The following is a 26,089-nucleotide window of genomic DNA, read 5'->3' as shown; positions in this document are numbered from 1 at the left end:
GGCCCTGTCCAACGTAAGCCCGGGGGAGAAGGAGGCTTTGCGATGGTATCCAAAGGGGGCATCTTTCGCGGCCATGGCAGGCCGAGTCCCGAGCAGAGGCCAAGGAAGAGTAACATGGCGTGGGAGAAGTGGAGGGGGACCCTGGCCCCAGAGTTGGAGGGTCAACTTACCCAAGCTGTGCGTGGGACAGCCCACCCCTCCCCTACGTGGCCCTAGTAATTTGGTGCTGAGCGTCTCCCAGGCAGAAGGGCTTGGCCTCCGGGGGCCGATGCAGGAACCCTGACTCCCTCTGAAGCAGGGACACACAGGACCCAGCAGCCCCGCAGCCCCGGGGGGGAAGGGACAGCGTGTGTCAGCTGAACCGGAGCTGATGGTCTGAGTGGAGCCCGCCCCAGGGCGCTCTGTCAAGCCGCAGCCAGCCCTGGCACCTGGCACGGCCCCTGAGGTGACACTCCCACTCTCCTTCCACCTCACTTCCAATTCCGCCCCCGGCGGCAGGGGCTACTGACAAACCTGAGACCCGCGGTGCGGGAGGGAGACGCCGTCCCACCGCCCCCGGTTCCATCACCCCTCGGCCCGTGGCGCGTGGGTGGGGGAGCGGGTGAGGGCCGGGTTTAACCCCCTGGCGGGGGTGAGCGAAGGCAAATAAATAATCCAGAAGTCACCTTCAGTCTCTGGAGAGACTTTTCCGGGGAGAGCCAGGGTGGGGGAGGGAGGCAGTCCAGCTAAGGCGGGGCGCGGCTGGCGGCGCTGGGAGAGGTGGTCGCCGCCCGCCAGAAGGCGAGGGCGCCCCGCGGCCCCAGCCCCGCGGGGGCAGGGACGCGGGCGGCGGGAAGGGAAGGGATGCAAGGGAAGGAGAGGAAGGAAGGGAAAGGAAGGGAAGGGAAGGGTCGGCGCGGCCGTGCGGAGGAGCGGCGGGGGCTGGGGGCTGGGGGCTGCGGGGCTCCCGCGCGGGCCCGGCACTCACGTCCTCTTGAAGACGCCCCCGAGGGCGCTGCCCAGCAGGAGGCAGAGCTGCTGCGAGAAGAAGACCCAGGAGATCTGGGGCAGCGAGCTGTGCGTCTGGCAGCGCAGGTCCAGCAGCGTGGGCCCCAGGAAGGCGATGCACAGGCCGAAGCTGAAGAAGACGCTCCAGTAGGTGAGCGTGGGCTGCAGGTTGCGGCGGAGCAGCCCCGACACGCGGCCGTCGCAGCCCATGGCCCCGGCTGGCGGGCTCGGCGGCTGCTGGCTCCGCGCGCCGGTGCCCGAGTGCCGCGCCGCCCGCGGGAGGGCCGGCCGGGCAGGGGAGGCCGGCGGCCGGGAGGGAGGGGCGGGGAGGGGCGGCCCGGCGAGGGGCCCCGCCCTCGGGCCCGGGGAGCAGCGGGGGCGCCTCTGCGGCCGCCTGGCACCGCGTCGGGGCCCGCGCCCTCCTCGCGCGCGGCCGGGCGCCGGCCTCCCCCTGCTTCCCGAACGCACGCTCACCCTCCCCGGCTGCAGGAGACCGACCGCCTGCAGCGCTTCGCCCCCACCCCCTCTCCAGCTGTCCGTCCCACCCGCGTCCGTGCACAGCCCCGCGGGGGCGGAGGGGCCCGCGCGCCCATTGCAGAGCTGGGCAAACTGAGCCCGAGAGACGTCCCGGACGCTCGGAGAGGCTGGAGAGCGGGACCTTCCAGCGCTTCGCCTAGGCTTGGGGAGCTACAATCCCCACCCCCACCCCGCACCCCCAACCTGGCCTGGGCTTTGCGGTGGAGGACCCCCCCACCCCCACCCCCGGAGCACAGCGCCCCCCTACACCTAGGTGCTTCACAGATGCACTTCAAGGGTCTGACAGCGCCCCCATCGGCCCCCAGAATAGAAGATAAAATCTCCTACATACATTTTTTTTTTCCTTTGGGAGAGTATTCATGGCTTTCATTGGACCCTCGAGAGGATAAGCATTTTAGACAGAAAACCTTGGAACTATCCGATCTGCACCCTAAGCTCCGCCTGAGAGCTGGTCTTCCCCGGCCGCATCTCTGCGCGCTGGGCAGGTGCAGGAAGGAGGAAGATGAAGGTGTTCTCTCCAAACTCCACTTCTTGCCTTCTTCCTAGTGGGGGGCGGGGGTGGGCAGCGATCTGGAGGAGTCCCAAGAGGAGTTGGGAAGTAATCCTCCAGGGGTAAAAAGGGTCCTGGGGGAGAATTCCTTTTTTTGCTGGAAAAAAACGGATGGGGGAGTGGGGTGAGAGGTGTCACCCTCCAGACCAGTAGTCCTTGGAGGCGCCTGCGGCTGGGCTGACACAGGCTGTCCCTCCCCCCAGGTGGCTATAGAACTGGCGAGTCCTGTGTGGTCCTGCTTCTGAGGGAGCCAGGGTTCCTGCACTGGCCCCCGGAGGCGGAGCAGTAAGGTCCAGAGTGTCACTTCTGCTGGTAGTGGCAGGAACCACGACATCATGCCCACTTGGCCCTCCAGGGGGACCAGAGCTGAAAGGGCTGAGGAGGTTGGGGGGGCGGGGAGGGAGTGCTCTCCTGACAACCTGGCATGAAGAGGGGGCAATCCACTTTTCTTGCAGGGCTGGCTTCATCTCACAGAGGCACCATCCCTCCTCTCCTCTGAACACATGGGAGCAGAGCCCCAGGGCCTCTCTGGCTCAGTGGGTTGGTAGGTAGTAAGAGTTATTTATTCAGTAGTGATAATGGAGGGTCTACACAGTATTTGTGGTTCAGTAAAAAGTTCTCCTCTAGGAAAAAAAAAAATGAATCATAACCACAAGCATTTGGTTGGGTCCTCTCTGCCATTTTCACAGAATTCCAGAACCACAGAAGCTCCGAGCTGGAAAGAACAATCTCCAAATTGAGTCCCCCATCCTCTCCCCATAGTTGGTGATAAATGCTCGTCAGTCCTGTTCTTGGCTGATACCTCTTACTGTTGAGGACCTTACCTATCATCTCCTGTGGGTCTGCTTCCAACGTGGGTCAGCTCCAGTTAGGAAGGGTTTCATGCCGAACTGAAATGCCCCTCCCGGTGACTCCCCACCGCCACCCACAGGACAAGTCTAATTGCTCTGCGCATGTTAGCCCTTCACACACACACCACCCCGCCCCAGCACTTGGCTTCTCCAGCCCAAACACCTAAAATTCTTTCATAATTTCTATAGATGGTACTCCCCAGATCTATCACCCTACTGGGGCAGCTCCTCTAGCCACAGTAGCCGTGACCCTGGTACAGTGTACCGTGAGGCAGCCCATAGTGTCTGGGGTGCTAGAGGCATTCTATAGCTTGATCTGGGTGGTGGTTACACAGCTATAAACATATGTAAATATTCATTCTTGTACAGACATACGCATGCTTATGATTTGTGTCTTTTACTATAAGTTACAGTTGGACAAAATAGTGGGAAGTAAAAATAAGTAAACAAAAACAAAGTGAGGCACTTTACTGTGAATACCCAACCCCCTTAGAGTCGAGCCTTCCTTCCTTCCTTTATTTCGCCCTTTCTTTCTTTTTTTTTAAATTTTTTAAAGTTTATTATTTATTTTGAGGGAGAGAGAGAGAGAGCACACAGGGGAGAAGCAGATAGAGAGGAAGAGAGGGAATCCCAAGCAGGCTCTGTGCCAACTTGGGGCTCAGCATCATCCCACAAAATGCACTGTGAGATCATGACCTGAGCTGAAACCAAGAATCTGACACTTCACCGGCTGAGCCATCCGGGCGTCCCTCTCTTTCTTTCTTTCGGGCAGAGCCCTGGAGCTGGGACTAGCAGGCAGGGAAACAGGTGAAGCAACGGGGCTCTGTAATGGGGATGCTTCGAGAGCCTGGGGCCGTATCCCATTTTGCCCGGGGAGGGCTTCATTACTGAACTAAATGTGGAAGGATGGGTGTGTGAAAAGATTTTTCTTCGTCTCTCTTCTTTTTCTTCTCTGTCTCCTGTTTTCCAGTATCATCACGCTGTCCACCTCCTTCAGGAACCTTTTCTGGACAAATTCTATCCAACCCCTAAATTCTAGCCAGCCCCTGATTGACTTCTTGCCCCTACAATCTTCACAGCTGTATCCATGGATTGCTAGGTTCCTCTTCCTGTCACCCTGCCTCCCTTGCAGCCAGTGAAACGGTGAGTTCTTAAGGGCCTGGGACATATTTACCTATATTTTTGACTCTCCCCACCTCCGCCCAGGTGCCTCACTGAATGCCTTTCAGATAGCGAGTCCTGGATAAACAGCTGGGGAGCTGAGTTATTTGCACGTTGCCTTTAACAATTATTTTTGGCTTTTCATTTACATATCTTATCTCCCAGCGATAACAAGTTCCCCAAGGGCAGAGGCTGTCCTATATTTCCCGTGTTGAGTATTCAAGTATCTAACCCTAGCTGGGCACCCTGTGGTCACTCCTAAATTTTACAGAAAAACCTTGGATGGTCCCTTAGCCACTGTCTGATTTCCCTCCTTGTAAATTGGAAGGAAATTATCCCTGTTCCTCACTAGCTCTGGAAAGCAGTTTGAGACGCTAAAGAACGGAAAAACTGACTGCATTGGCAGAAAAGATCTGTAGGAGTGAAGGGTCCTCAGGCTCTTGCTGACTGAAATCTATTTCTTTGCCTCAAGGGTCGCCTCCTCTGGAAAGCTTTCCCTGACCTTCCTAGGGCCCCAAACTACATCACTGCTGATCACCTGTCTACCGCCTCTCCTCCAAGGCAAGGGCCACGGGGTTTGTTCGTCACTGAGTTGCCAGGACTGGCTCTGTGGTGAGAGATGTTTGCCCTACAGTGACTCCCACTTAGTCCTTGAAGTTGATAAACAATAAATCAATTGTATATTTTGGACCATCAACAGTGATCTACATCCGGGAAACATTCAGGGAGAAAGCAAACAAGATGATATAACAGAGAGTGAAATAAAAGCCACGTACTCTCACTACCTTCCTTTCACGTACGCGGGAGCTGCCCAAATTCCTTAGTGCACAGAATCGCGATTGTATTTTGTCTTTGTTACTGTTTCTGTTAGGATTGAAAACCTTAGGGGCGCCTGGGTGCCTCGGTTGGTTAAGTGTGCGACTCTTGATCTCGGCTCAGGTCATGATCTCATGTTTGTGGGATCAAGCCCCGAACTGGACTCTGCTCTGGCAGTGTGCAGCCAGCCTGCTTGGGATTCTCTCTCTCTCTCTCTCTCTCTCTCTCTCTCTCTCTCTCTCTCTCCCTCCCTCTCTCTGCTCCACTCACGTGCTCTCTCTCTCTCTCTCTCTCTCCCAAAATAAATAAGTAAACATTTTTTAAAAAGAATTGAAAACCTTGAATATTAAAACATGTGCAAAGAGAAAAGTTTTGATTATCACAGCCTAGAGGAGGTCACTTAGACTTGGGCCTGATTTCATGTTGGGCAGAATCCGCTAAGTGACCGTGGGCCTGCTCTCGTTCCCCAGGACCCTCTGGTCTCTGCTTCCCAGACCCTGAGGAGGCAAGGCGGGTGCAGTAGAGTGAAGTCTCTGGTTCAAGGTCATTAAGCACATCTGCAGTTCCTTTGGCCGTTCTAGGGAATGAGGCCGCCCCTCCCCCACGTCCGGATTTTATCCTCACAGCCCTGGCGTCATTGCTTTGCCGGTCACAGTGTGGAGAGCGGATTGGCAAGCTCTGTCTGGGGCTGGCATGGGGTGGGTGGCAGACAACTTGGTGCCAAGGACTGTACCCAGATGCCCCAGCCCCCCTACCCCACATAAATGCTGACGGCAGAGATGGGTATGTGTACAAAAAGCCTCCTTTGCCAAATACCTGGGTGAACTGAGTTCTCAGCCTGCGTGGAGAAGTGGGGGGTGGTGACTGCAGGTTCCAAGAAGGATAGAAGAGGTGGGAGCCGGTAAGATGACCCAGAGGCATCTTAAGAGTTAGACCGGTGGCCGCATGCATCCTGGAGAGAATATAGCATAGCAGTTAGCTGCTGCTGAATGCTTGTTAGTGCTTAAAAGGGCTCGTTAAAGCCAGTCTAGCTTTGAGGGTTGGAAGGACCTCTGAAATTATCCTTCCACTCAGAAATGGAATTCTATTCATGGCATTGCTCAGCCTAAGCTTTAGCACGTCCAGGCTTGGGGTCGAGTGTGAGATGTGTGTGAAAACTGAGCCTTGGTTTCCTCTTCTCTAAAATGGGGAGAACAGGGGCGCCCGGCTGGCTCGGCCGGTAGAGCATGGGACTCTTGACCTCAGAGCTGTACGTTCAAGCCCCATGTTGGGTGTAGAGATTACTAAAAAAAAAAAAATAATAAATAATAAATAAAGCAGGAAGAATCATGTCTCCCTTACTGTGAGAAAATGTACACAGAGTGCAACACAGGAGGTGTAGATATTAAGAATCTGGTATACCAGATTCTCAATAAGTTCTCCTCCTCCTCCTTCCTCACTGCAACAGCACAAACTGCTCTATGGTTTTTTACACGAATACAGTGGCTAGCAAAATATGACCAGCAGCATCAGTATGTCCTGGGAAGCTGCTAGACGCGAAGATTCTCTAGGGGCGCCTGGCTGACCCAGTTGGCAGAGCGTGTGACTCTTGATCTCGGGGTTGTAAGTTTGAGCTCCCCGTTGGGGTGCGAGATTACTTAAGAGCAAAATCTTAAAGAAACGGAAAGGCAGATTCTCACTCCTGCTCCAGACTGGATCAGAAAGTCTGGGGGTGCGGCTCAGTCATCTGTTTTAATAACTCCCCCCCCCCCCAGGGTATTCAGATGTGGCTACAGTCTGAGAATTAGTGCTCTCGAGTCACAGAGGAAGAGTCTAATTCCCATTCTACAGCGAGCCATTCACTATTGAAGACATCCTTCACGTTCTTCGTAAGTTTCACTGTCCCCAGCAACATCATCTCAACTTCCTTCAGCCATCGGTCGTTGGCCATGTATTCCAGACCCCTCGCCAGGCTTCTCTCCCATCATGCCATGCTCTGATTGTTAGTGACCCTCATAAACATGGGGGCTCGTTCCACTACACTCAGGGCTCCCGCGTGGTCACAGCGCAATGGGTTTGCCGCCTCCTCCTCTCTAGAAACTTTGACAGCAATATATTGACTGCCCACTCTGTGCCAGGCACGTGACATATAATAACTTCTTGTTTACTCTTTTTAAAGTAGGCTCTAGCGGGGCGCCTGGGGGGCTCAGTCGGTTAAGCGTCCGACTTCAGCTCAGGTCACGATCTCGCAGTCTGTGAGTTCGAGCCCCGCGTCGAGCTCTGGGCTGATGGCTCAGAGCCTGGAGCCTGGTTCCGATTCTGTGTCTCCCTCTCTCTCTGACCCTCCCCCGTTCATGCTCTGTCTCTCTCTGTCTCAAAAATAAATAAAATGTTAAAAAAAATTAAAAAAAAAATAAAGTAGGCTCTAGGCCCAAAGTGGGGCTCAAACTCCTGGCTCTGAGATCAGAGTCCCGTGCTCTACCCACTGAGCCAGCCAGGCACCCCTTGTTTACTTTTTTTTTGTTGTTGAGGTTAAACTTACGTACATTAAAATGCACAAATCTTTTTTTTTTTTAAGTTTATTTATTTTGAGGGAGGAGAGGGGCCGAGAGAGAGAGAGGGAGAGAGAGAGAGAATCCCAAGCAGTCTCCGTGCTGTTAGCTCAGACGTGAGATCGTGTGATCAGACATGAGATCAACTGTGAGATCGTGACCAGAGCCAAAATCAAGAGTCACAGGCTTAACTGACTGAGTCACCCAGGCACCCCTAAAATGCACAAGCCTTAAGTGAACAGAGTGAATTTTTATATGTGTACATACTTTGGTGACCACTACCCAGATCGAGATATAGAATATTTCCGGCACTCACCCCAGAAACAATAGCGTGCTTGCTCAATATTGTGTCTGTGAGAGCCTAAGTTCATTATTGTTCTTTCTTTAAAAAAAATTTTTTTTTAATGTTTATTTTTGAGAGAGAGTGTGAGCAGGGGAGGGGGGGCAGACAAAGAGAGAGGGAGACAGAATCCAAAGCAGGCTCCAGGCCCTGAGCTGGCAGCACAGAGCCTGACGCGGGGCTCAAAACCACGGGCTACGAGATCATGACCTGAGCCGAAGTCAGACGCTTAACTGACTGAGCCCCCCAGGCACCCCTATGTGCGGCTGGTTTACTGAAGTCCTATACAGTACAGGACACATGGAATAACGGGAACGTGGGAGCAGGACAGACCTGCGCTGGGTTCTGGCCCTGCCCTCGACGGTGTCGGCTCAGGGCTCGACATTATAAGCCTGATTTTCTTCAACTGTAACATATCACGTTCTTGCTGGATTGTGGCGGAACGACATGAGAACACATTCGGGCCTCTGGTAGATCACCGAGGCCGGCGCTGTCTACACCTCCCGGTTGCCTTCCTCTACCCTGAGTCTCATTTGCTTGCAGTGTGGGTTCCTCTTCCCTGCGGGCACACTTTGGGTCCCAACTCAGTCATTCAGCGGAAGGGCAATCCCTCCAGCTGTTCCGGGGTAAGGATGACACCTCACATTCATTCATAAAGTGTGGTTACTAATTGTCATCCAAACCACTGAGAGACATACTGAACGCTGACCGCCCCCCCCCCCCCCACCCCGCTAATTCACCTTTCGTTTCGGAGCTCAGGCGAGCTGCTTATCCCGCGGGGAGCTTCCCACCCACCCACTGCTACCCCGGGGACCTGTGTTCTCTCCGTCTCCACTTACCACCCTTCCTGTGATCACCAGCTGGGGTGTCCTTAACGCGGATCGACTGTCAGCTCCCCGAGGATGGAGGCTGGGTCACGCATGAACCCTTCCGTTCTCAGGGGCACAGCACAGCACCTGCCTGGTACACAGCAGACATTCAGAAAATGCCAGTACACGAATTTAAAGTTTATGATAAGCTTGACTTTATGAATAAACTCTGAGGCAAGCGATCACGTTCCTGGGGGATTTCATGAGGGATGTACCATTCATCTACTTAATTAGCAATTCTCAGACTTGTCTATATACTGGAATCACCTGGAAGCTGAAGAAAGTCGGACTCTCTTGCGGGCGGAGTCCCGGGTTGGTATTTTGCAAAAGCTCCCCAGGGCTTTCTAAGGTGCAGCCAAGGTCGGAAACCACTGCTCTCCGGAGAATCTACATTTTACCACCAAAGGCTTGTCTGCGTATCCTGGCACACCTTTTAGGCCCCTCATTAAAGTGGCCTCATTGAATTGTGTTTGGGCTTTATGCCTCGCTTGAGGGCCCTCAGGATATGTTAACGGAGTTATGTTTGGTAGGGATGTTGTTGCCCATGGAGCCCTAGATGAAGATGCACAGGAGAGAGTTCTGCTGGGCGTCAGCACCAAGAAAAGCTGTGATTCACCCGAACATTCAGTTCTTTTTTATCGTACGGATGCTGGGAGTCATTTAATTAACACTTGTTCTAAGCTGGTAGTAGTTGCTGGAAAGCTCATGGCCAAGGGCATGGTCCACCTCTGTCACCTATCCAGAATTTTATAGTATATGTATTGCGTACTGACCTGGTTCCTTTTTATTGTCCGTCCTTTTATTCTCCTTTCCCCATTTTTTCCATGTTTTTTTTTTTTTTTAGTTGAGATATAATTCCCATACCATAAAATTCACTCTTAAAGCGTACGAGTCAGTGGTTTTTTGTATATTCACAAGACTGTGTGACCTACACCACTACCTAATTCCAGAATGTTTTCATCATCTCAGGAAGAAACTCTATCCCCGTTAGCAGTCACTCTCCCTTCCCCCTGTTCTCAGCCTTTGGCAACCACTGTCTACCTTCTTTCCTTATAGACTTACTTCTTCTGGACAATTCGTATAAATGAAATCATACAACGTGTGGCCTTTATGTCTAGCTTCATTCATTTAGCGTGTGTTCCAGGCTCTTCCATGGCTGTGACGTGCCTCAGTACCCAGCCCTTTTTGTGGCTGAACAGTATCCCATTGTACGGATACACCACATTTTGCTTTTCCGTTCATCAGTTGATGGACATTTGGGTTTCCACGTTTGGGGTATCATGGATAATGCCTCTACGAACATTCAGGTAGAAGTTTCTATGTGATCCTACCTCGGTTCTCTCGGGCGTCTACCTACCAGTGCATTTGCTGGGCTTACATAGCAACACTCTGGTTAACTACTTGAGAATCTTTTCTCACATAATTTTTTTTTTAATCTTGTTGTACTGTATACATCTCTGTAAGCCTCTACAAATCCTCCCTTTTGGAACGAGGCAGAGTACAAATAAATAAATAAATCCCAAAGCACTCCCAAGCCATCTGTTTAATAATCTGTGCTAGAATTCTGCCAGGATTCTATACTGAGCCGTTTGGTCTATGGTTTCCAGAAATACCTTCTGGCTCTTTGTGCAAATCAGAACGCTTTCTCATCTCCAACGTCGTCGACGTTTATCCTGGTCATTTTTCAGTCCTACCTGCAAGGTACTTCATGACGCAGGTGTCTAATTCCCTTGAATCTGGCCTCCGGCACTCGTGTGCTGGCACACAAGCTCTCAGTGCCTGCCTTCTCATTTATCCCGTGATACAATTAAATTTTTATATCCAAGTACTTCATGCGTAGGGTTGAAAACACAGTTGAACAGAGGAGCCTACGGTGCACAGCCCTACCTCATCCCTCCTCCCCCCTAACTTCGCCCCCCAGAGGCGACCACTTCTACCTCTGCTGTTCTGGGAGTGATTTCCATGTCTGTAAATAATACGCCTATGCTGCTGTTTCTGGATTTCTCCATTTGAGATATCCTCTATTGATTTGTAACTAGGAAGGATAGGGAGGTAGTTCCCCTCAAAATAAATAAACTCAAACCCTCTTCCCTGCCTCCTCCCAACATGGCTAGACAGCTGTTTTTAGTCTGTCGACTATCTTTGCTGCTTCAAGTAACACATTTATTTCTCATGCCGTCGGCTATTGCCAGTTTGGACTCACTATTTTGTGGGATACGGATACCGTCTCTCCTATGTTTCCCCTGTGGCTCTCCTTCCCACCTTCTGTCTTCTGAGCATTTACTTGAAATGCTCAAATGTTGCTGACAGGATATTCTAACTTTCTAGCCACAATCAGGTCTTCCTGCTCTGCCTATAGGTTGGTTTTAATGGTTTGAATCCAGTCAATGATGTGTGCATTTGTGACCATGTAAATATTGTCCGTGGCAAGGACCAGCAATGCCTTGTAATTGCATTTTCCTTTATTTGTTTTAGTTTATCCTAGAGTCTCATATTGACTTCCTTCTTCTTCTCATTGCCCTTCTCTTCTTCTCTTCACTCAACAATATCATTTTCTTGAGTTTGTTTTACAACTCTGAGATCATGAGTCATTTGCTCTTCTAAAGAGACAGCCAAGCGCCCCTGGGTGAATTGCTTCTCCGTCACACAGCTGTCTGTCTCTTCCCTGGGACTCCTTCCCTTCACTGATGCCCTGGCCTGGTCCCACTGGCTTCCCCTCCCTTCCACCTTCCCTCTCTTGCCTCCTCTTCTCTCTTTCTCCCTTCCTCCTTCCCTCCTTCTCTTTTTTTCTTGTTTACACTATCATTTTCCCATACCCCATCTTCAAGTCAGTTCTTGTTTTTTTTTTTTTTTTAATTTTTTTTTTTTAACGTTTATTTATTTTGGAGACAGAGAGAGACAGAGCATGAACGGGGGAGGGTCAGAGAGAGAGGGAGACACAGAATCTGAAACAGGCTCCAGGCTCCGAGCTGTCAGCACAGAGCCCGACGCGGGGCTCGAACTCACGGACCGCGAGATCATGACCTGAGCCGAAGTCAGCCGCTTAACCGACTGAGCCACCCAGGCGCCCCTTCAAGTCAGTTCTTAAGAAGGGGTGATTTTCTGAGTCCCTCATTTCTACAAGTGGCATGGCTCCGCCCTCACACTTGAATGGTAATCTGGATTGATATAGACTTCTGCATTAAGAATTGCTTTTTTTCAGGCACCTGAGTGGCTCAGTCGGTTGAGTGCCAGACTCTGGGTTTTGACTCAGGTCATGATCTCACTGTTCATGGGATCAAGCCCTTAGATGGGACTCTGTGCTGACAGTGAAGAACCTGCGTGGGAGTCTCTCACTTCCTCTCTCCGCCTCCCCTCAAAATAAATAAACTCAAAAAAAAAAAAAAAAAGAATTGTTTTTTCACACGATGTTGAGGGCATTGTTGTAGCCTTAGTTAATGGGAATCCTGAAGCTAGTCTGATTCTTTTTTGTCAACATTTATTTTTAAGGGCTGCTTGGGTGGCTCAGTCAGTTAAACATCTGACTTTGGCTTAGGTCGTGGCTCGTGAGTTCGAGTCCCGTGTCTGCCCCTGTTCTGACAGCTCAGAGCCTGGAGCCTGCCTCGGATTCTGTATCTCCCTCTCTCTGTCCTCCCCTACTCACACACTGTCTCTCTCTCTCTCTCTCAAAAATAAATAAATATTTTAAAAAATAGATTTATTTTTAAGTACTTTATATACCCAATGTGAGGCTCGAACTTACAACCCCGAGATCAAGAGTCACATGTTCTACCTATGAGCCAGCCAGGCACCCTTAATTCTTGTATTTTTAGAGACAAACTTTTTCCCCCTCTAGGGAAACTTTTAGGATCTTATGTTTGTCGTTGCTATTTTAAAATTTCACCATAACAGATATGTGGATCTCTTATTCATTTGTGATTCTTGGTGTCCCCTTTACATTTGAAAATTCTTTGGTTTTGGGGAATTACTTTGTTTTTTTTTCTTTTTTTTTTTCTTTTTTTTTTTTTTTTCAACGTTTTTTATTTTTATTTTTGGGACAGAGAGAGACAGAGCATGAACGGGGGAGGGGCAGAGAGAGAGGGAGACACAGAATCGGAAACAGGCTCCAGGCTCCGAGCCATCAGCCCAGAGCCTGACGCGGGGCTCGAACTCACGGACCGCGAGATCGTGACCTGGCTGAAGTCGGACGCTTAACCGACTGCGCCACCCAGGCGCCCCTCTTTTTTTTTTTTCTAAGTAGGCTCCTTGCCCAATGTGGGGCTTGAACTCATGACCCTGAGATCAAGAGTTAGATACACTAGGGGTGCCTGGGTGGCTCAGTTGGTTAAGTGTCCGATTTGGCTCAGATCATGATCTCACAGTTCGTGGGTTTGAGCCCTACGTTGGGCTCTGTGCTGACAGCTCGGAGCCTGGAGCCTGCTTCAGATTCCGTGTCTCTTGCTGTTTCTACCCCGCCCCCCCCACTAATGCTCTGTCTCTCTCTGTCCCAAAAAACAAATAAACATTAAATAAAAAGTTGGATACTCTACCGACTGAGCCAACCAAGCGCCCTGTTTTGTTTTCTTATTTGAGCATTTTTTTCCTTTCCATCTTCTTTGTACTTTTTTTCTGGATAGACTTTTATCCAGATATAAGAGTAATTCTCTAATTTTCTTCCAACACCTTTTACTGAAATATTTATTTCCATGATCCTATTTTTATTTTTTTAATGTTTCTTTCTTTATTTTGAGTGGGAGGGGAGAGCGTGAGCAGGGTAGGGGCAGAGAGAGAGGGAGAGAGAGAATCCCAAGCAGGCTCCTCACTGTCAGAGCAAAGCCTGATGAGGGGCTCAAACTCACGAACCTCAAGATCATGACCTGAGCTGAAGTCAGAGGTCAGATGCTTAACCGACTGAGCCACCCAGACACCCCTCCATAATCCTATCTTTAATTTCTAGTAGCTCACGTTTATTTTCTGGTTGCTTCTTTCATAGCATCTTGTCCTTGTTTGGGGACGCAACAGGTCCTCAAATCCACTTGAAAATACCTGTCAGTTATTGAAAGCTTTCTTGTGTTTCTGTTTCCCAAGTTACTTCTCTTTCTTATGGAGCATCCTCCCTGCCCCTAATTATTTACTTTTGTTTCCTTTTCATATCTGAGCCTTTTGTCAAATGTCTGATGATCTTTGTCTTTCTGTATTTAAGAGTGAGGCTCGGCTGGCCAGTTGGCAGGTTTCCTTTCCTTTGGGAAGGGAGCCTGTGTCACACGGGGGGACTCCAAGTAGCAGAAGTGAAAGGCCCTGCTTTGCGGTCACTGAACCTTCCAGTTGGGGATGGAACCCTGCTGCCCTATGTGTTGCTTAGGAATCGGGTCTTCCTAGACTGTTGGCCAATCCTTCTCTTTTCAGCCATGGCTGGGTCTCCTGCCTCCGCTGGGCCGTCCAACCCCGCGGCCTCTCTGAGGCCTGAACTCCCCTGTCGTCCTGCTGGGACGATGTGGGGCCTTCTCAGCCGCCTCCCACTCTGGGCTCCCTTCCTCGCCTTCATCAGCAACCACTCTTCTCCCGGTCCGCTCCCATACACCCGCTGAGAATGTTCACCTGTGCTGGCCTTCCTCCTGTTCTCTTCCTCATTAGGAGAATGTGCTTTTCGTCACTGCTTTATTGTCATTTTGGTGGGGGGGGGGGTCACAGGAAAGACAACACACATGTGTGGCCAGTAGTCTGTCTTTACACAGAAATCTTCAATTCCCTCTTTTTCCCTTTTTGCTTATTTATTTTTTTAAAGTAAACTCCTACCCCCAACGTGGGGCTTGAACTCATGACCCTGAGATCAAGAGTCACATGCTCCACCACCTGAGCCAGCCAGGCGCCCTTTCTATTCTCTCTTAATGTGCCTGTTTTATGGTTTTCAGACCGAGGGTCACTCTCTCTTTAAAAAAAATTTTTTTTTTAATGTTTATTTATTCTTGAGAGAGAGAGAGAGACAGAGAACGAGTGGTGGAGGTGCAGAGAGAGAGAGAGAGAGAGAGAGAGAGAGGAAGACACAGAATCTGAAGCAGATTCCAGTTTCCAAGCTGTCAGCACAGAGCCCGACGCAGGGCTCCAACTCACGAACCTCGAGATCGTGACCTGAGCCAAAGTCAGATACTTAACCGATTGAGCCACCAGGTGCCCCTAGAGAGGTGTTCTTATGCAAAATGACATATGTGCAAAGTTATTTATCGCAGCACCGCTTACTTAGGCAAAACATGGTGGAAAGCCCAAATGACTGAGTAGAGACATAAATTAGAGACAGCCATATAATAGAATATCATGTAGTCACAAACATGAGAACACTTTATGTATTGATAGGAAATGGTATCTAAGATATATTTAGTAAAAACTGGGGGATGCAGAATAAGTGGCTAACACTCTTGTGACATTTGTGTAAAGGGGAAAAAATAAGATGTGTTTGTGTTGTCTATGAATAAAGTCCCTTGAGGTTTACAGCAACAATCACATCTCCAAGGAGGGGAACTAGCTGCTGTGAGATGGGGTGAAAGGGACACTTTCTTTTTAAAATTTTTATTATTATTATTATTAATGCGTATTTATTTTTGAGAGACAGAGACAGAGACAGAGCATGAGTGAGGGAGGGGCAGAGAGGGAGGCAAACACAGAATCTGACACAGGGCTCGAACCCATGAACCGTGAGATCATGACCTGAGCTGAAGTCAGACTCACTCAGCCAACTGAGACGCCCAGGCTCCCCAAGGGACACTTTCACTATAAATGCTCTTGGACCTTTTAAATTATGGAGCACACAGATGTGTTGTCTATTAAATATAAATAAATTAAATTTAAAACTCCCCTTTGTACCATCTCAATTTAGTTTTTTAAAAAGCACACATACTAAATTATTATAAAATAATTGTTTGTTAATCTATATTCTCTGAATTCAGATTATGTTCTAATGTAACATAACCCTTTAATATGAAATATGTATTTTGCTATATAATATGCCTGTATATTACATATTGTATTTATCATACTTATCCTCTTTTTAAAGTTCTCTTTATAAAAAAAGAATCTGAAGGGAAAACATCAAAATGTTAACAGTGGTTATTTCTGGGTAGTTGGCAGATGAGTGATTTTAATTTTCTTCTCTCTTCTTTTTCTGTTTCTCCCCCCACTTATTTTAAATTTTTAAAAATTTATTTATTTTGAGGGGTGCCTGGGTGGCTCAGTCGGTTGAGCATCCGACTTCAGCTCAGGTCATGATCTCCCAGCTCGTGGGTTCGAGCCCCGCGTCGGGATATGTGCTGACGGCTCAGAGCCTGGATCCTGCTTTGGATTCTGTGTCTCCCTCTCTCTCTCCCCTTAACCCACTTGTATTCTGTCTCTGTCTCTCTCAAAAATAAACATAAAAAATGTTTTTTAATTTATTTATTTTTGAGAGAGACGGAGACAGCAAGAGTGGGGGAGGGGCAGAGAGAGAGAGAGAGAGAGAGAGAGAGAGAGAGAGAGAATCCCAAGCAGGCTCTGTGCTGCCAGTGCTGAGCCCGACGTGGGGCTCAATCTCAAGAACCTTGAGATCATGACCTGCGCTGAAACCAAGAATCGGGCACTTAACTGAGCCACCCAGGAACCCCTCCCCCAATTTTTAATGATAAAGATATATTGCTTCTAATGATCAGGAAAAAGCCATGTATGTTCCCTCTCCCCACTGTTTGCAGGAATCCCTTCAATGTGCACGTCGAGGCCCCTGTTGCATTTGCATCCTCCTCTGTGGTTCCCCGTCCCTCCCCCCCACCCCGCACCCCTGGGAGGGTTTATGACCCGTGAACACGGCCCCTTGGCTATTCTCCCCTGTCCTGCAGTAATGCAACCCAGTCTGTCCAGCTCAAATATCCCCCCTCCCAGATAGAATCAGGGGTGCCCTCCTTTGTGGCCGGGTAACGCACCATCCCCCTCTGCACCGGATTCCTCATGTGTGTGGCCCTTGTCTTATGAGTCACCGTGCTTCCTGGTGCAGCGCAGGCCCTGACTCACTCCGAGTGCCAGGAAAGTGTGGGCCTAACGGCTGTTCCCTCATGGCTTCTTCCACCTTCTGCAAGATGGAGGTACTGAGAGAATTACTATTGGCCACAGTCTCTGCTTCGGTGTCTCCTTTCTGCGTGTCAGAGTTTCTAGGGTGTGAACTTGGTGTTCTGCCTGACCTGGCCGCAGTCCTTGTCCCCCCCCCTCGCGGGGCCCCCTACCTAAGTGGCATTCTTCAAACGGGGATGCATCTTCCAAACCAACAAAGGGTGCTGGACCCACTCCCAGTGGTCCGGTGTGAGGAGACAGGGCTCTCCCGGGGTGGTTCTTCTGAGGAAGTAGAGGAGTCCCCTTCTTCATGTCCCTGGAGAACACGGGGCTGGGAGACGAGGTGACATTTGTGGCAGAGACTTGTCCACGGACCCCCCCCCCCCCGCCCTCCAGGAGCCTTCCAGTCTTCCTGCCCGCCCCTATCTGGAGGGATGCTGGCCAGAAGGGACAGGGTGGGAGCCGGAGGGGTGACTGGAGCAGGGCCCTGCTGCCCGTCTCCCTGCCTGGAGGACCTGAATTTTCTTTCCGTTTTGCAGAAGAAAGTTGCTGCCAGAGAATCCCACTCCTTCCCGGTTTCCCAGAGTCCAGAGACCCAGTGGTTCATAAACTGCGCCCCCGCCCCTGTGCCCCCCATCTCTCACCAAGCCCTGCCCCCAGTTCACAGGGGAGCTGAACCTAAAGGAAATGACAGCGGAGAAGATGTCAAGTTCCTCTCCCGTCCATTTTTGCCCTGGCTTCAGGGATGCTATTTGAGACCTTGCCCCTAATCTGGCCACTGTTGTTCTCATCCTTCTTCCCCAGATTTCCCAAGAGGCTGAGTCTCGGCCTGAGAGTCTGGACACTGGCTCCCTTTGCAGCATCGCCCTCGGATGAGAGCGCCACGAAGGCTGGAGGCGGGGCGCACATGGCCCTGGGAGGACACGGGCAGTTACTGATGGAGCCCAGACCATTAACGGTCTCCCGTGTCCGAAACCCTTCCATTAATAAGCGCTAATGGCTGATATTTACCGAGGACCTGGTACGTCCCAGACAGGTTCTGAGTGCTCTCCTGCGTTAAGGAAATGGATTCATTGACCACATCTGTTTTGCACACAAGGAAACTGAGGCACAGAGAGGTAAAGCAGGTGACCCAAGGTGAATGGTCTAGCCAGGATCTGAACCCTTTGGCTCCAGAGCCTGTGCCCTTAACTGCAAGGCCAAGCTGCCAAGGGAGAGGCCGTCTGCCAGCCCTGCTCTGCCTCCTTCCTGCAGCTTCTTGTGAAGCGCACACGTTCCCGGCGAGGGCCCAGGGACGCCTCGTCCACCTCCTGAGTGTGAATTAGTTTAGCAGGTCCTTCCCCCCCGGAAGGAGTTGGCTGCGGGCCTAAGGATAACCCTGGGCTTCTCGCGGGGTGGGTGGGGAATGGAGCCTCAAAAGAGGGCATGCGGGTCAAGGAAGAACGGGCAGGGTCCTCAGAGCCGCTGAGGGTGGCGGAGAGGGGGAACGGTTAGGTCCCCAGCTCGGTAGGGACAACAGCAGGGAGACAAGAGGAGGAACAGTGAGGGTAGAGTGAGGAAGGGCCTGAGCTGGCCCCTCAGAGCCAATGCGTTTAGTGTGACCTCCTGGAGAGGAGCAAAGGGGCTTGGAAGCAGATGGACAGGGGAGTGGACAGACAGACAAGGCAGTGGAGGGGTGGCAACAGCCCTCGAGGCCTGATCTGGGTGTCAGGGTCCTGCGGGCCATAGCCTGAGCCCTGACCCTCCAAGGATGCCCCGGGCCACTCCATCAGAGTCCAGAGTCATGATTCTGAATTTGAACCCCCCACACCCAGCCCAGCTCTTGGCTCCCCAGGGGCATGAAGTGTGTCTGTGCCAGCTGGAGGCCAGATGCGGCCAGGATCTTTCTGATGGAATTGCCTAAAAACCTAGAATAAACTTGTGCCACCACACCCGTGCCGTGGACCATTCAGGGCCTACAGCATGCCCCCTGGTCTTCATGGTGATGCGGGGAGGTGGCCCAGACTATCCTCATCTAGCCCGTGAGCACTTGCGCTCAGGGAGGTTGCCACTCGCTCGGGATTCAAACCCAGAATTACACACACCGAGCGTGACGCCCCTTCCACTAACCCACAGCTGCCCCCCCGGGGCTCCCAGCCAATGCTGTAGCTGTGGGGCCTTCCTGGGATCCCCGCAGGAGTTCCTTGCCTTCCAGACCCTTTGCGCACTGCTTCCCAAACCTCTGTTTGCTTCAGAATCGCCCGGGGAGGGTATTTAAGATGCAGATTGCCAGAGTTCACCCGGCCCCGAGATTCTGACTGTGGAGTCTGGGTTGGGGCCCAGGGTTCTGAATTCACAGCACACAGCAAATAATTCTAAAGCAGGAGGTTCCTGGAGGCACCCAGCTCTGAGAAACCTGTACTATTTGTCAGCTCAGGATCTCAGCTGTCTGTCCCAAACCCTTTCCCATGGCAAAGGTCCATAAACATCCAAGGGATGAACGAGGACCCCTTTATCCCTGATTTTGTCACTCAGGTTTCTCTTGTGGGCTTAACATGTTGTAAAGGGCGACGGGAGACTTTTCTAGGCTGCAGATTGTCGTCCTCATAGGCTCCAGGCTGCTTCTCCTGGGTTTCACTCCTCAGGCAAGGGACATGTGCGTGAGGTGAGGCCACCATGAGGTCGTGGCAGGGGCATCGGGCTGCACCCACATTTTCAGACCAGGTTGGTGCTCTCTTTGGCGAAAGTCACAAAAGGCAATCCAGACCCCAAGGCAGCGTTTCTCTGATTGTGCCCCAGCAACTTCAGAGTCACCTGTGTTGTCTGGCAAAAAAATGCAGATTCCAGTCACCTAACCTTGTTCTGTTGAGGGGTGGGGTGGGGGACGGGGCCCAGAACTCTGCATTCTTAGCTAACACCCCAACCAATTCTTACGCACGCAAACGGTTGAGAAATCCTGCTGTAGAATGTGGATTTTGCAGCGTCACGGACCTGGGTTCAAAGCTCAGCTCTGCCACAAAATAGCTGTGTGTGTGTGTGGTCTGGAACTAATTCCTTAACCTTTGTGAGACGGTTTCCTCATCTGTAAGAAGTGGGTTACTATGCCGGCCTCTTGAGGATTAAATCAAACTGTGGGAAAATCGATACACAACACCCGGCATCGGGGAACCTCTCCGGGGGCACACCCAGCCACGTGGTAAAGGGGGGGGGGGTGCACAAATTAAATGCCTTCCCCGGGAGGGAAGAGCTGGGCGTACACCCAGCATTACTCATCCATGGCAAACGCCGAACTGTTTTAACACATTTCTGACCCGCGTTTCCTGTAGGATGAGCTCCATGAGCTTTCCAAGGTGACCAGATCCGGTTCCCGTCCTCAGGTGTGAGCCGTCCCAAGTTGGAGTCAGGTGATGTAAACAGAATAACCGTTCAATTTGGCCCCTCGTAGGCAAGTCCTCCACCCCCCCTCGCCCCCAACCCCTTTCCCCTCCACTTTACATTCCCAAACCCCTCTCGCTGTGGGACTAGGCCCTCTCGGCAAATCACAGGTCAGCCAAGGTCCCTGGGACCTTTAGTCTGGTAGCCGGCTGCCAGGAGTGGGGAGTCTGGGAGTCTTCCTTGCCTTGGCTCCCCGAGTCTGGCCCATCCAAAGAAATGCCAACACTTGTGAGAAGCTTCCATCATTCATAACGGGTCAGTTCCCTCCGGAAATGTTCCCCGGCTCTGCTGAAAGCCTGCCAGGCGACTCGGTGACGTCCAGCTCTCAGTCCACACAATGGGCACGGGCAGAACAATGTGGAGTCAGAAAAACATCCCGCCTGTCCTTAGGCTCACATCCTCCTGGGAGCCCACCCCACGCCCATCCCAAGGCTCCCAGAGCTAGTGGGAAAGGGTGGGGGGAGAAGGAGGGGTGCAGAGAGGGGCCCGGAGCAGCTGTGGAAGAGGCAAGGTGAAGAGTGGCTGTCTTCCGAACCAGCTGGGCGAGTCAGATTAGAAGTCAAATCTGCTTATTCTGGCTCCCCTGCCAGCTCTAAGGGGCCAAGGGCTCAACAGCTCCACACTGGAACGGATTAAAATCGGAGCTGGCAAAAAACTAGTTCAGTGAGGCAAATAGGTGTACCTGATGGGAGACCTTGCTTTGTCACTTAACTAACCGTGTGCAAGGCGTTAAACCTCCCAGGGCCTCAGTTTCCACATCCGTGAAATGGGGTAATCGCGCCTGCTCTGTCTACCCCACAGGATGTTTTCAGAGCAAAATGGGCTACTGTGCTTGAGAGTGCCTCAGTCATTGCAAACAAATTCACCAACTGGTGTTGTTCGCCTAACAAAGCAGTTAGGGTTGGGGTGGCAGTGAAGACCGCCCAGACAGTTTACAATCTGAACCCTAGGAAGACACTGGAAACCCGAGTACAGAACGCAGGCTGTTAGAATTTCTAGATAGTGAGGCTTGGGGGTACGACTGGTTGGAGGTGGAGGGTGTTGGATGACTTACCTCGAGGTCACATTACCATATCAAGCTCTGGTTTTACTCAGGTTGTGTGTATTTGGGTGACGTTTGGGTGATGGGGGTTATGAGAGGCTGAGACCCCCTGAAGCCCTAGTGTCAGCACTTTGGTGCCGGCAGAGCTGAGCACACAGAAAATATTCATGGGGTGGATCACGGAAGACTTCCTGGAGGAGGGGAGTTTGAGACATGCTTGAAAGGAGGAGGGAGGGAAATGATTCATACAAAACACTGAAGTGGAAACAGGTTGGTGTAAAATCTGGAGCAGAGGGGACACTCTAGGGCATCTGGGGCCCCCCTTCACTCTAGGGACAGGGGCGCTGAACTCCTAGCAAGGGGAAGCACCTGTCCAAGGCCCAGTGAGTCTGACTGAGCCGGAGCTGCTGAGGGAGGTGGAAGGAGAAGTCCAGGCAGAGGGAACACGGACAGATGGGCTCTGGAGGTGCAGAGCCTTGAGAGAGGAAGCCCCTTCCGGGAAGGGTGGGTCCTTGGCCCAGCAGCACGAGTGTAGATGGTCACACTACAGAGTGGATGGTCAGACACAGGTGGAGAAAGAGGCTCAGAGGCTGGGGAACACAGGGCTTGGGAACCTTGCGAAGATGCCGGTAGGACCATCGATGGGAAGATTCCTGATGGATCAGACGTTTCATTTTTATATTAATTCATGTTTCTTCAAGACCCTGACCCGAACCTAGAGTGTAAAGGTGCAACTCACTTTATGAGGCTTGTAACACTCACAGGTACTGCGGGGGCTGAGGAAGGGGAGGGGAGGGAGGCTCACGGCGGGCAGGCCGCTCCCACCCTCTGGGATTATCACCCGGGCATCTGTGAGGAGCAGATAAACGAAGCCCACTTCGAAGCCATTATTATTATTCCTGCAATCGGCTTATCTCTCCCTGACCAGACGTGAGTTCCTTGAGGAGAGAGCACTGTTTACTTATTTCTAAATCTTTAGTGCTTCACAGGGTTGCTTGGGCCAAGGAGATGTTTAATAAATGTCTGTTGAAGTAAACAAAGGACATTTTTTTAAATTTAGTCAATTTGTTAAATTCACAGCACTCTGCCTGGAACATAGATGTGTTAGGATAAGGGACGTCGGAATTCTCCAGCTCTGATGGCAGTTCAGGAGGAAGAGTGGCTCCCTTCGGACAGAAGGGGTTTTATTCATCCCTGGGCTCCCCCCCCCCCCCCCGCCCCACAGCACTTCCTCCCTCTAGTGCTCCCTCATGGCACTCACTGGGAAAACAGAGGGTGAGTGATGTCTGCTTCTATGCTGTGAGACAGGTAACAACGCTAACACTTCATGTGATGCTTTCTACGTGGCCAATAAATTCTGAGTGCTTTCCGTGTATGAACTCGTTAAATTTTTTTTTTGATGTTTATTCATTGCTGAGAGAGAGAGAGAGAGAGAGTGAGAGAGAGAGAGAGACAGCACAAGTGGAGGAGGGGCAGAGAGAGAGAGAGAGGGAGACACAGAATCCGAAGCAGGCTCAGGCTCCGAGGTGTCCGCACAGAGCCCGACGTGGGGCTCGAACTTGGGAACGGCGAGGTAATGACCTAGGCCAAAGTCGGATGCTTAACCAACTGAGCCACCCAGGCACCCCTATGTATTAACTCGTTTAATCTCCACATTAATCCTACACTCACCCTATTTTACAGATGGGGAAACTGAGGCACGGAGAAGCCATGTTATGTGGTCCCACAACCAGGAAGTGATGTAACAGGATTCAAGTCGAGGCAGCCAGGCACTAGAGAGAGCTCTGCTCTTGACCTCTGCCCTGCTTGTGAATCCTGACCTTCCCCGCTACCTTGTATGGTGAAGCTGGGCTGTCCTTTCCATTACCAGGTGGAACTCTTGGCCAGAGGCATACAGTCACAGGTGGCTGAGGATCACCTCTCTAACCCCTGGCCCCATCCCCTCTTCCCCAAGGCAGCCTTCCCACCCTCAACAGCTCCAGCTTCTGGAACCCCAGGTGTGTTCATTCCCACACCCCAGAGTCAGTCCCAGCTCTTGAAAAGCCAAAGTAGTCTGGTCTTAAAGCGAGTGACCTGATTGGGAGGGTGGCCCAAGCCTCCTGGAGTCCAGGGGGAAGGAGGTTTGCAACCCACAGCCACGGTTTACTACATTTTTCTCTGCCACTCTGAGCAATGTTTCTCACCTGTGGGCCAGACCTTGCTCCCCCGCTTGGCAAAGTAGAGACCCAGAGTAGTGTCAGACCAGGTACGGATCCGGCCGACCCAGATGGCCCCTTCCTCTGCAAGCCGGTAGGACTTAGGCGAGGCAGTGCAGGCCCCCAGAGCTCCCAACAGGTGCTCCCCCAGCCCCTGCCACAGTGCTTCTAGGGACAGAGCACTGGCTACTTCGGAAGGCAGCTGACCCACTTTGAGTGACACCTTGACCCAATGCTTTTATTGTAAACTTTTCCATGCTTCCTTCCCCAGCTCTGTGGAGACAATACTCTGGGCTGAGGTCATCTTAAAGGCTTGCAAAATCTTTGAGATGGAAGGTGCCTAATACATTGTTGAAAATAACAGATCTTATCAAGGGTGAAGAAAGCAAGAAAAGAAATAGCGGCCAATTCTAATGCCAGGATTGGGATCCCGGGGGGAAGGAGGGGGCTGGAATCCCTGCTGTTGGGGACCAGGGTGGGCATGCACAGCGTACCCATGCCACCGTTTACCGAGCACTGGGTGCCAGCCCCAGGGTTCTCATGAACCCTCACAATCCTGTGAAAAAGGGTGATGCCGCAGAGAAGGAAACTGAGGCACAGAGGGGTGTAACATGCCCAAGGTGACCCAGCTTGCAAGCAGCAGAGATGGGATTTGAATCCAGGCCTGTGTATTTTGGAGCCCTGGATGTGTAAGACTCCGTCTCAGGAACCCAGGACCCAGCTGACCCCTCCTCCAGGGAAAACCTGGATGGCATAAAAAGGTTTTGTTGTGTTTGAAATGTTAAAGAAGAAAAGAACAAAAAGAAAAGAAAAGAAAAGAAAACAAAACAAAACAAAAAGAAAAGAAACAAAAAGAAAAGAAAGAAAAGAAAAGAAAAGGAAAAAAGAAAAAAGAAAGAAAAAAGAAAAGGAAAAAAGAAAAGAAAAGAAAGAAAAAAGAAAAGAAAAGAAAGAAAAAAGAAAAGAAAAGGAAAAAAGAAAAGAAAAGAACTTGGTAAATTTTAAAAGACAACTCTCCTTCCCTCAAGTAACTGAGATCTCATGAGAGGAAGCCAAGACCACATCCTAACTGACTCCGACTCTGAGCTCCCCCAAGTAGGGTCTAAGTCAGGGTCAAGTTTGTATCCGGGTGGTACTGGAAACAGAGCCTGGCACATTGTCAGGAGCCCTCAGATGAATAATGAATGAGGGAAGGAGGCAGGGAGGGAGGAGGGAGAGGGGAAGGAGGAGACAGAGGGGAGAGGGGAGGGGGGGAGGGGTCAGGAAATAGGAACAGGGCAGAAGCTCCAAGCAGGAAGGAGTGCTGCCTGCATCCAGGAGGACAAAGCCACGCGCCTGCCACGCTCTGGCTGCACCCCCCCCCCCCATGGCCGCACAGCCACTGCCACAGCGCCCCATGCCCCCTGCTTGTGTCGATGTCACTAGAAAAGGGATGAGGGTGAAAGAAAGGGAAGCTTGGCCTCAAGAGAGCTTCTCAGGGATTCGGGGCTTGGGGAGGCCGCAAGATCTTCTTCCTCAGGGAGAAGGCCAGGTCAGCTGATGGCTCCCCAGGGTTAAGTGTTCCCCCTCAAAGAGGAAGGGGGAGGGGCAGAAAGAGGGCGTGGCAGAGGGGAAAAGGGAGCGAGAGCCAGGAAGAAGGAGGGAAGGAGGGAGAGGAGAAGAGGCTGATGGGCGGGGGAGGCGCCGGCAGGCAGCGTACCCTCTGCCCCATCCTGTCCTGTCTCGGGCGGTGGCACACCCTCACGGGAGCTGAGCACCGACCTTCAGAAAGGCCGCCAGGCACAGCGGCCTCCGGCCTCCATGTCCTATGCTGCCCTTCCCATTGGTGGATGGTGGGAGGTCCAGAGGGTCCAGAGGAGGAGCTGGCTGGTGGCAGGGGGCGTGTGGTGGGGTGGGGGCGCAGTGACTGTTGGCTAACCCTCTGGTGCCTATGGTGACCTTTGCTTGTAGGTGACCGGAGGGCGAGGGTGCTGCTCCCAGTCCTCAGGACCCCAGCTGTGCATCCTCTGTGCTGGCCGCCGGCCGCCCACATCTCCCTGGGAGGCCGGTGGTGCTGCTCAGGCGGGCGGGCCTGGGTTCAAGTCCTGACAAACCTGCTCACTTGCACACGTTCCATTAGGGTCATCTAAGGAGCTTTTGAAAAACTACTGATGCCTGTCCCCACCGCCAGGTCTGAGCGAACCGATCTGAGCTGGAGCCAGGCATTGGCATGTCCTACGTGCTCCCCGGCGGCCTCACCAGCCTGCCCGGCCACTGTGCTCCAGCCTGCCTCCTCCTTGCTCATTCTCAAGTACGCTCCCTTCGGGGCCTTTGCTGGAATGCTCTATCCTTGGGGGTCCACCTTCCCCGCCCCCCCTCAAGTCACGGCTGCCCCTGATCTTGTCAGAGAGCCCCCACCCCCGGCCGTCACATCTGTCCTGACCCTGCTCAATTTTGTCCTGTCACACTTCTGACCCCTGGATGTACCATGTGTGTATCTGGGTGACACCTTTCTAAGCTCTTTGACAGCAGGGACATGGCGGTTCTTTCACTGCCCCATCCTCAGGGCCCAACATAGCGCCTGGCACTCAATGAGCACTTGACAAGAAGGTGTATGGAGATACCTTCTCCGCCAGCAGGCCTGAGCCCCTGGAAGGTGAGGGCAACCCATGCACCTCGGCGTCCTGGGCCCAGCGACCAATTCATGGTGTGAGGGTTTGCTCTGGAGACAGAAGGGCTCATGAGTGCTGGGAGGCCTCAAGATGGAAGCA

General features: G+C 51.9%; 1 protein-coding gene and 1 long non-coding RNA gene across 4 annotated transcripts in view; one reads left to right on the top strand and one right to left on the bottom strand.

The window, feature by feature from the left end:
* Nucleotides 1-1,670, bottom strand: part of SLC60A1 (solute carrier family 60 member 1) — a 31,035-nt gene extending 29,365 nt beyond the window's left edge. The window contains exon 1 of one of the 2 annotated variants that reach the window (XM_060644280.3): nucleotides 968-1,670. In XM_060644280.3, the coding sequence (XP_060500263.2) occupies nucleotides 968-1,197 (230 nt within the window). In that variant the 5' untranslated portion in view covers nucleotides 1,198-1,670. The remainder of the gene's footprint in view (nucleotides 1-967) is intronic. The other variant, XM_060644281.3, reaches the window with a different exon arrangement.
* Nucleotides 1,031-24,177, top strand: LOC132686464 (uncharacterized). 2 transcript variants are annotated; one of them, XR_009613679.3, is made up of 3 exons: nucleotides 1,031-1,138; nucleotides 23,015-23,141; nucleotides 23,611-24,177. It is a non-coding gene; the product is annotated as an uncharacterized LOC132686464 (long non-coding RNA). The 2 variants fall into 2 exon arrangements; XR_013553081.1 differs by lacking the exons at nucleotides 23,015-23,141; nucleotides 23,611-24,177 and adding exons at nucleotides 19,994-20,071; nucleotides 22,828-23,008 and having other exon boundaries at nucleotides 1,035-1,138.
* The last annotated feature ends 1,912 nt before the right edge of the window (nucleotides 24,178-26,089 follow it).

Source organism: Panthera onca, chromosome F1 (assembly GCF_046562875.1).
Source record: "Panthera onca isolate mPanOnc1 chromosome F1, mPanOnc1 haplotype 2, whole genome shotgun sequence".
Lineage (NCBI taxonomy): Eukaryota > Metazoa > Chordata > Mammalia > Carnivora > Felidae > Panthera > Panthera onca.
This window is presented reverse-complemented; position numbering and strand designations above follow the sequence as displayed.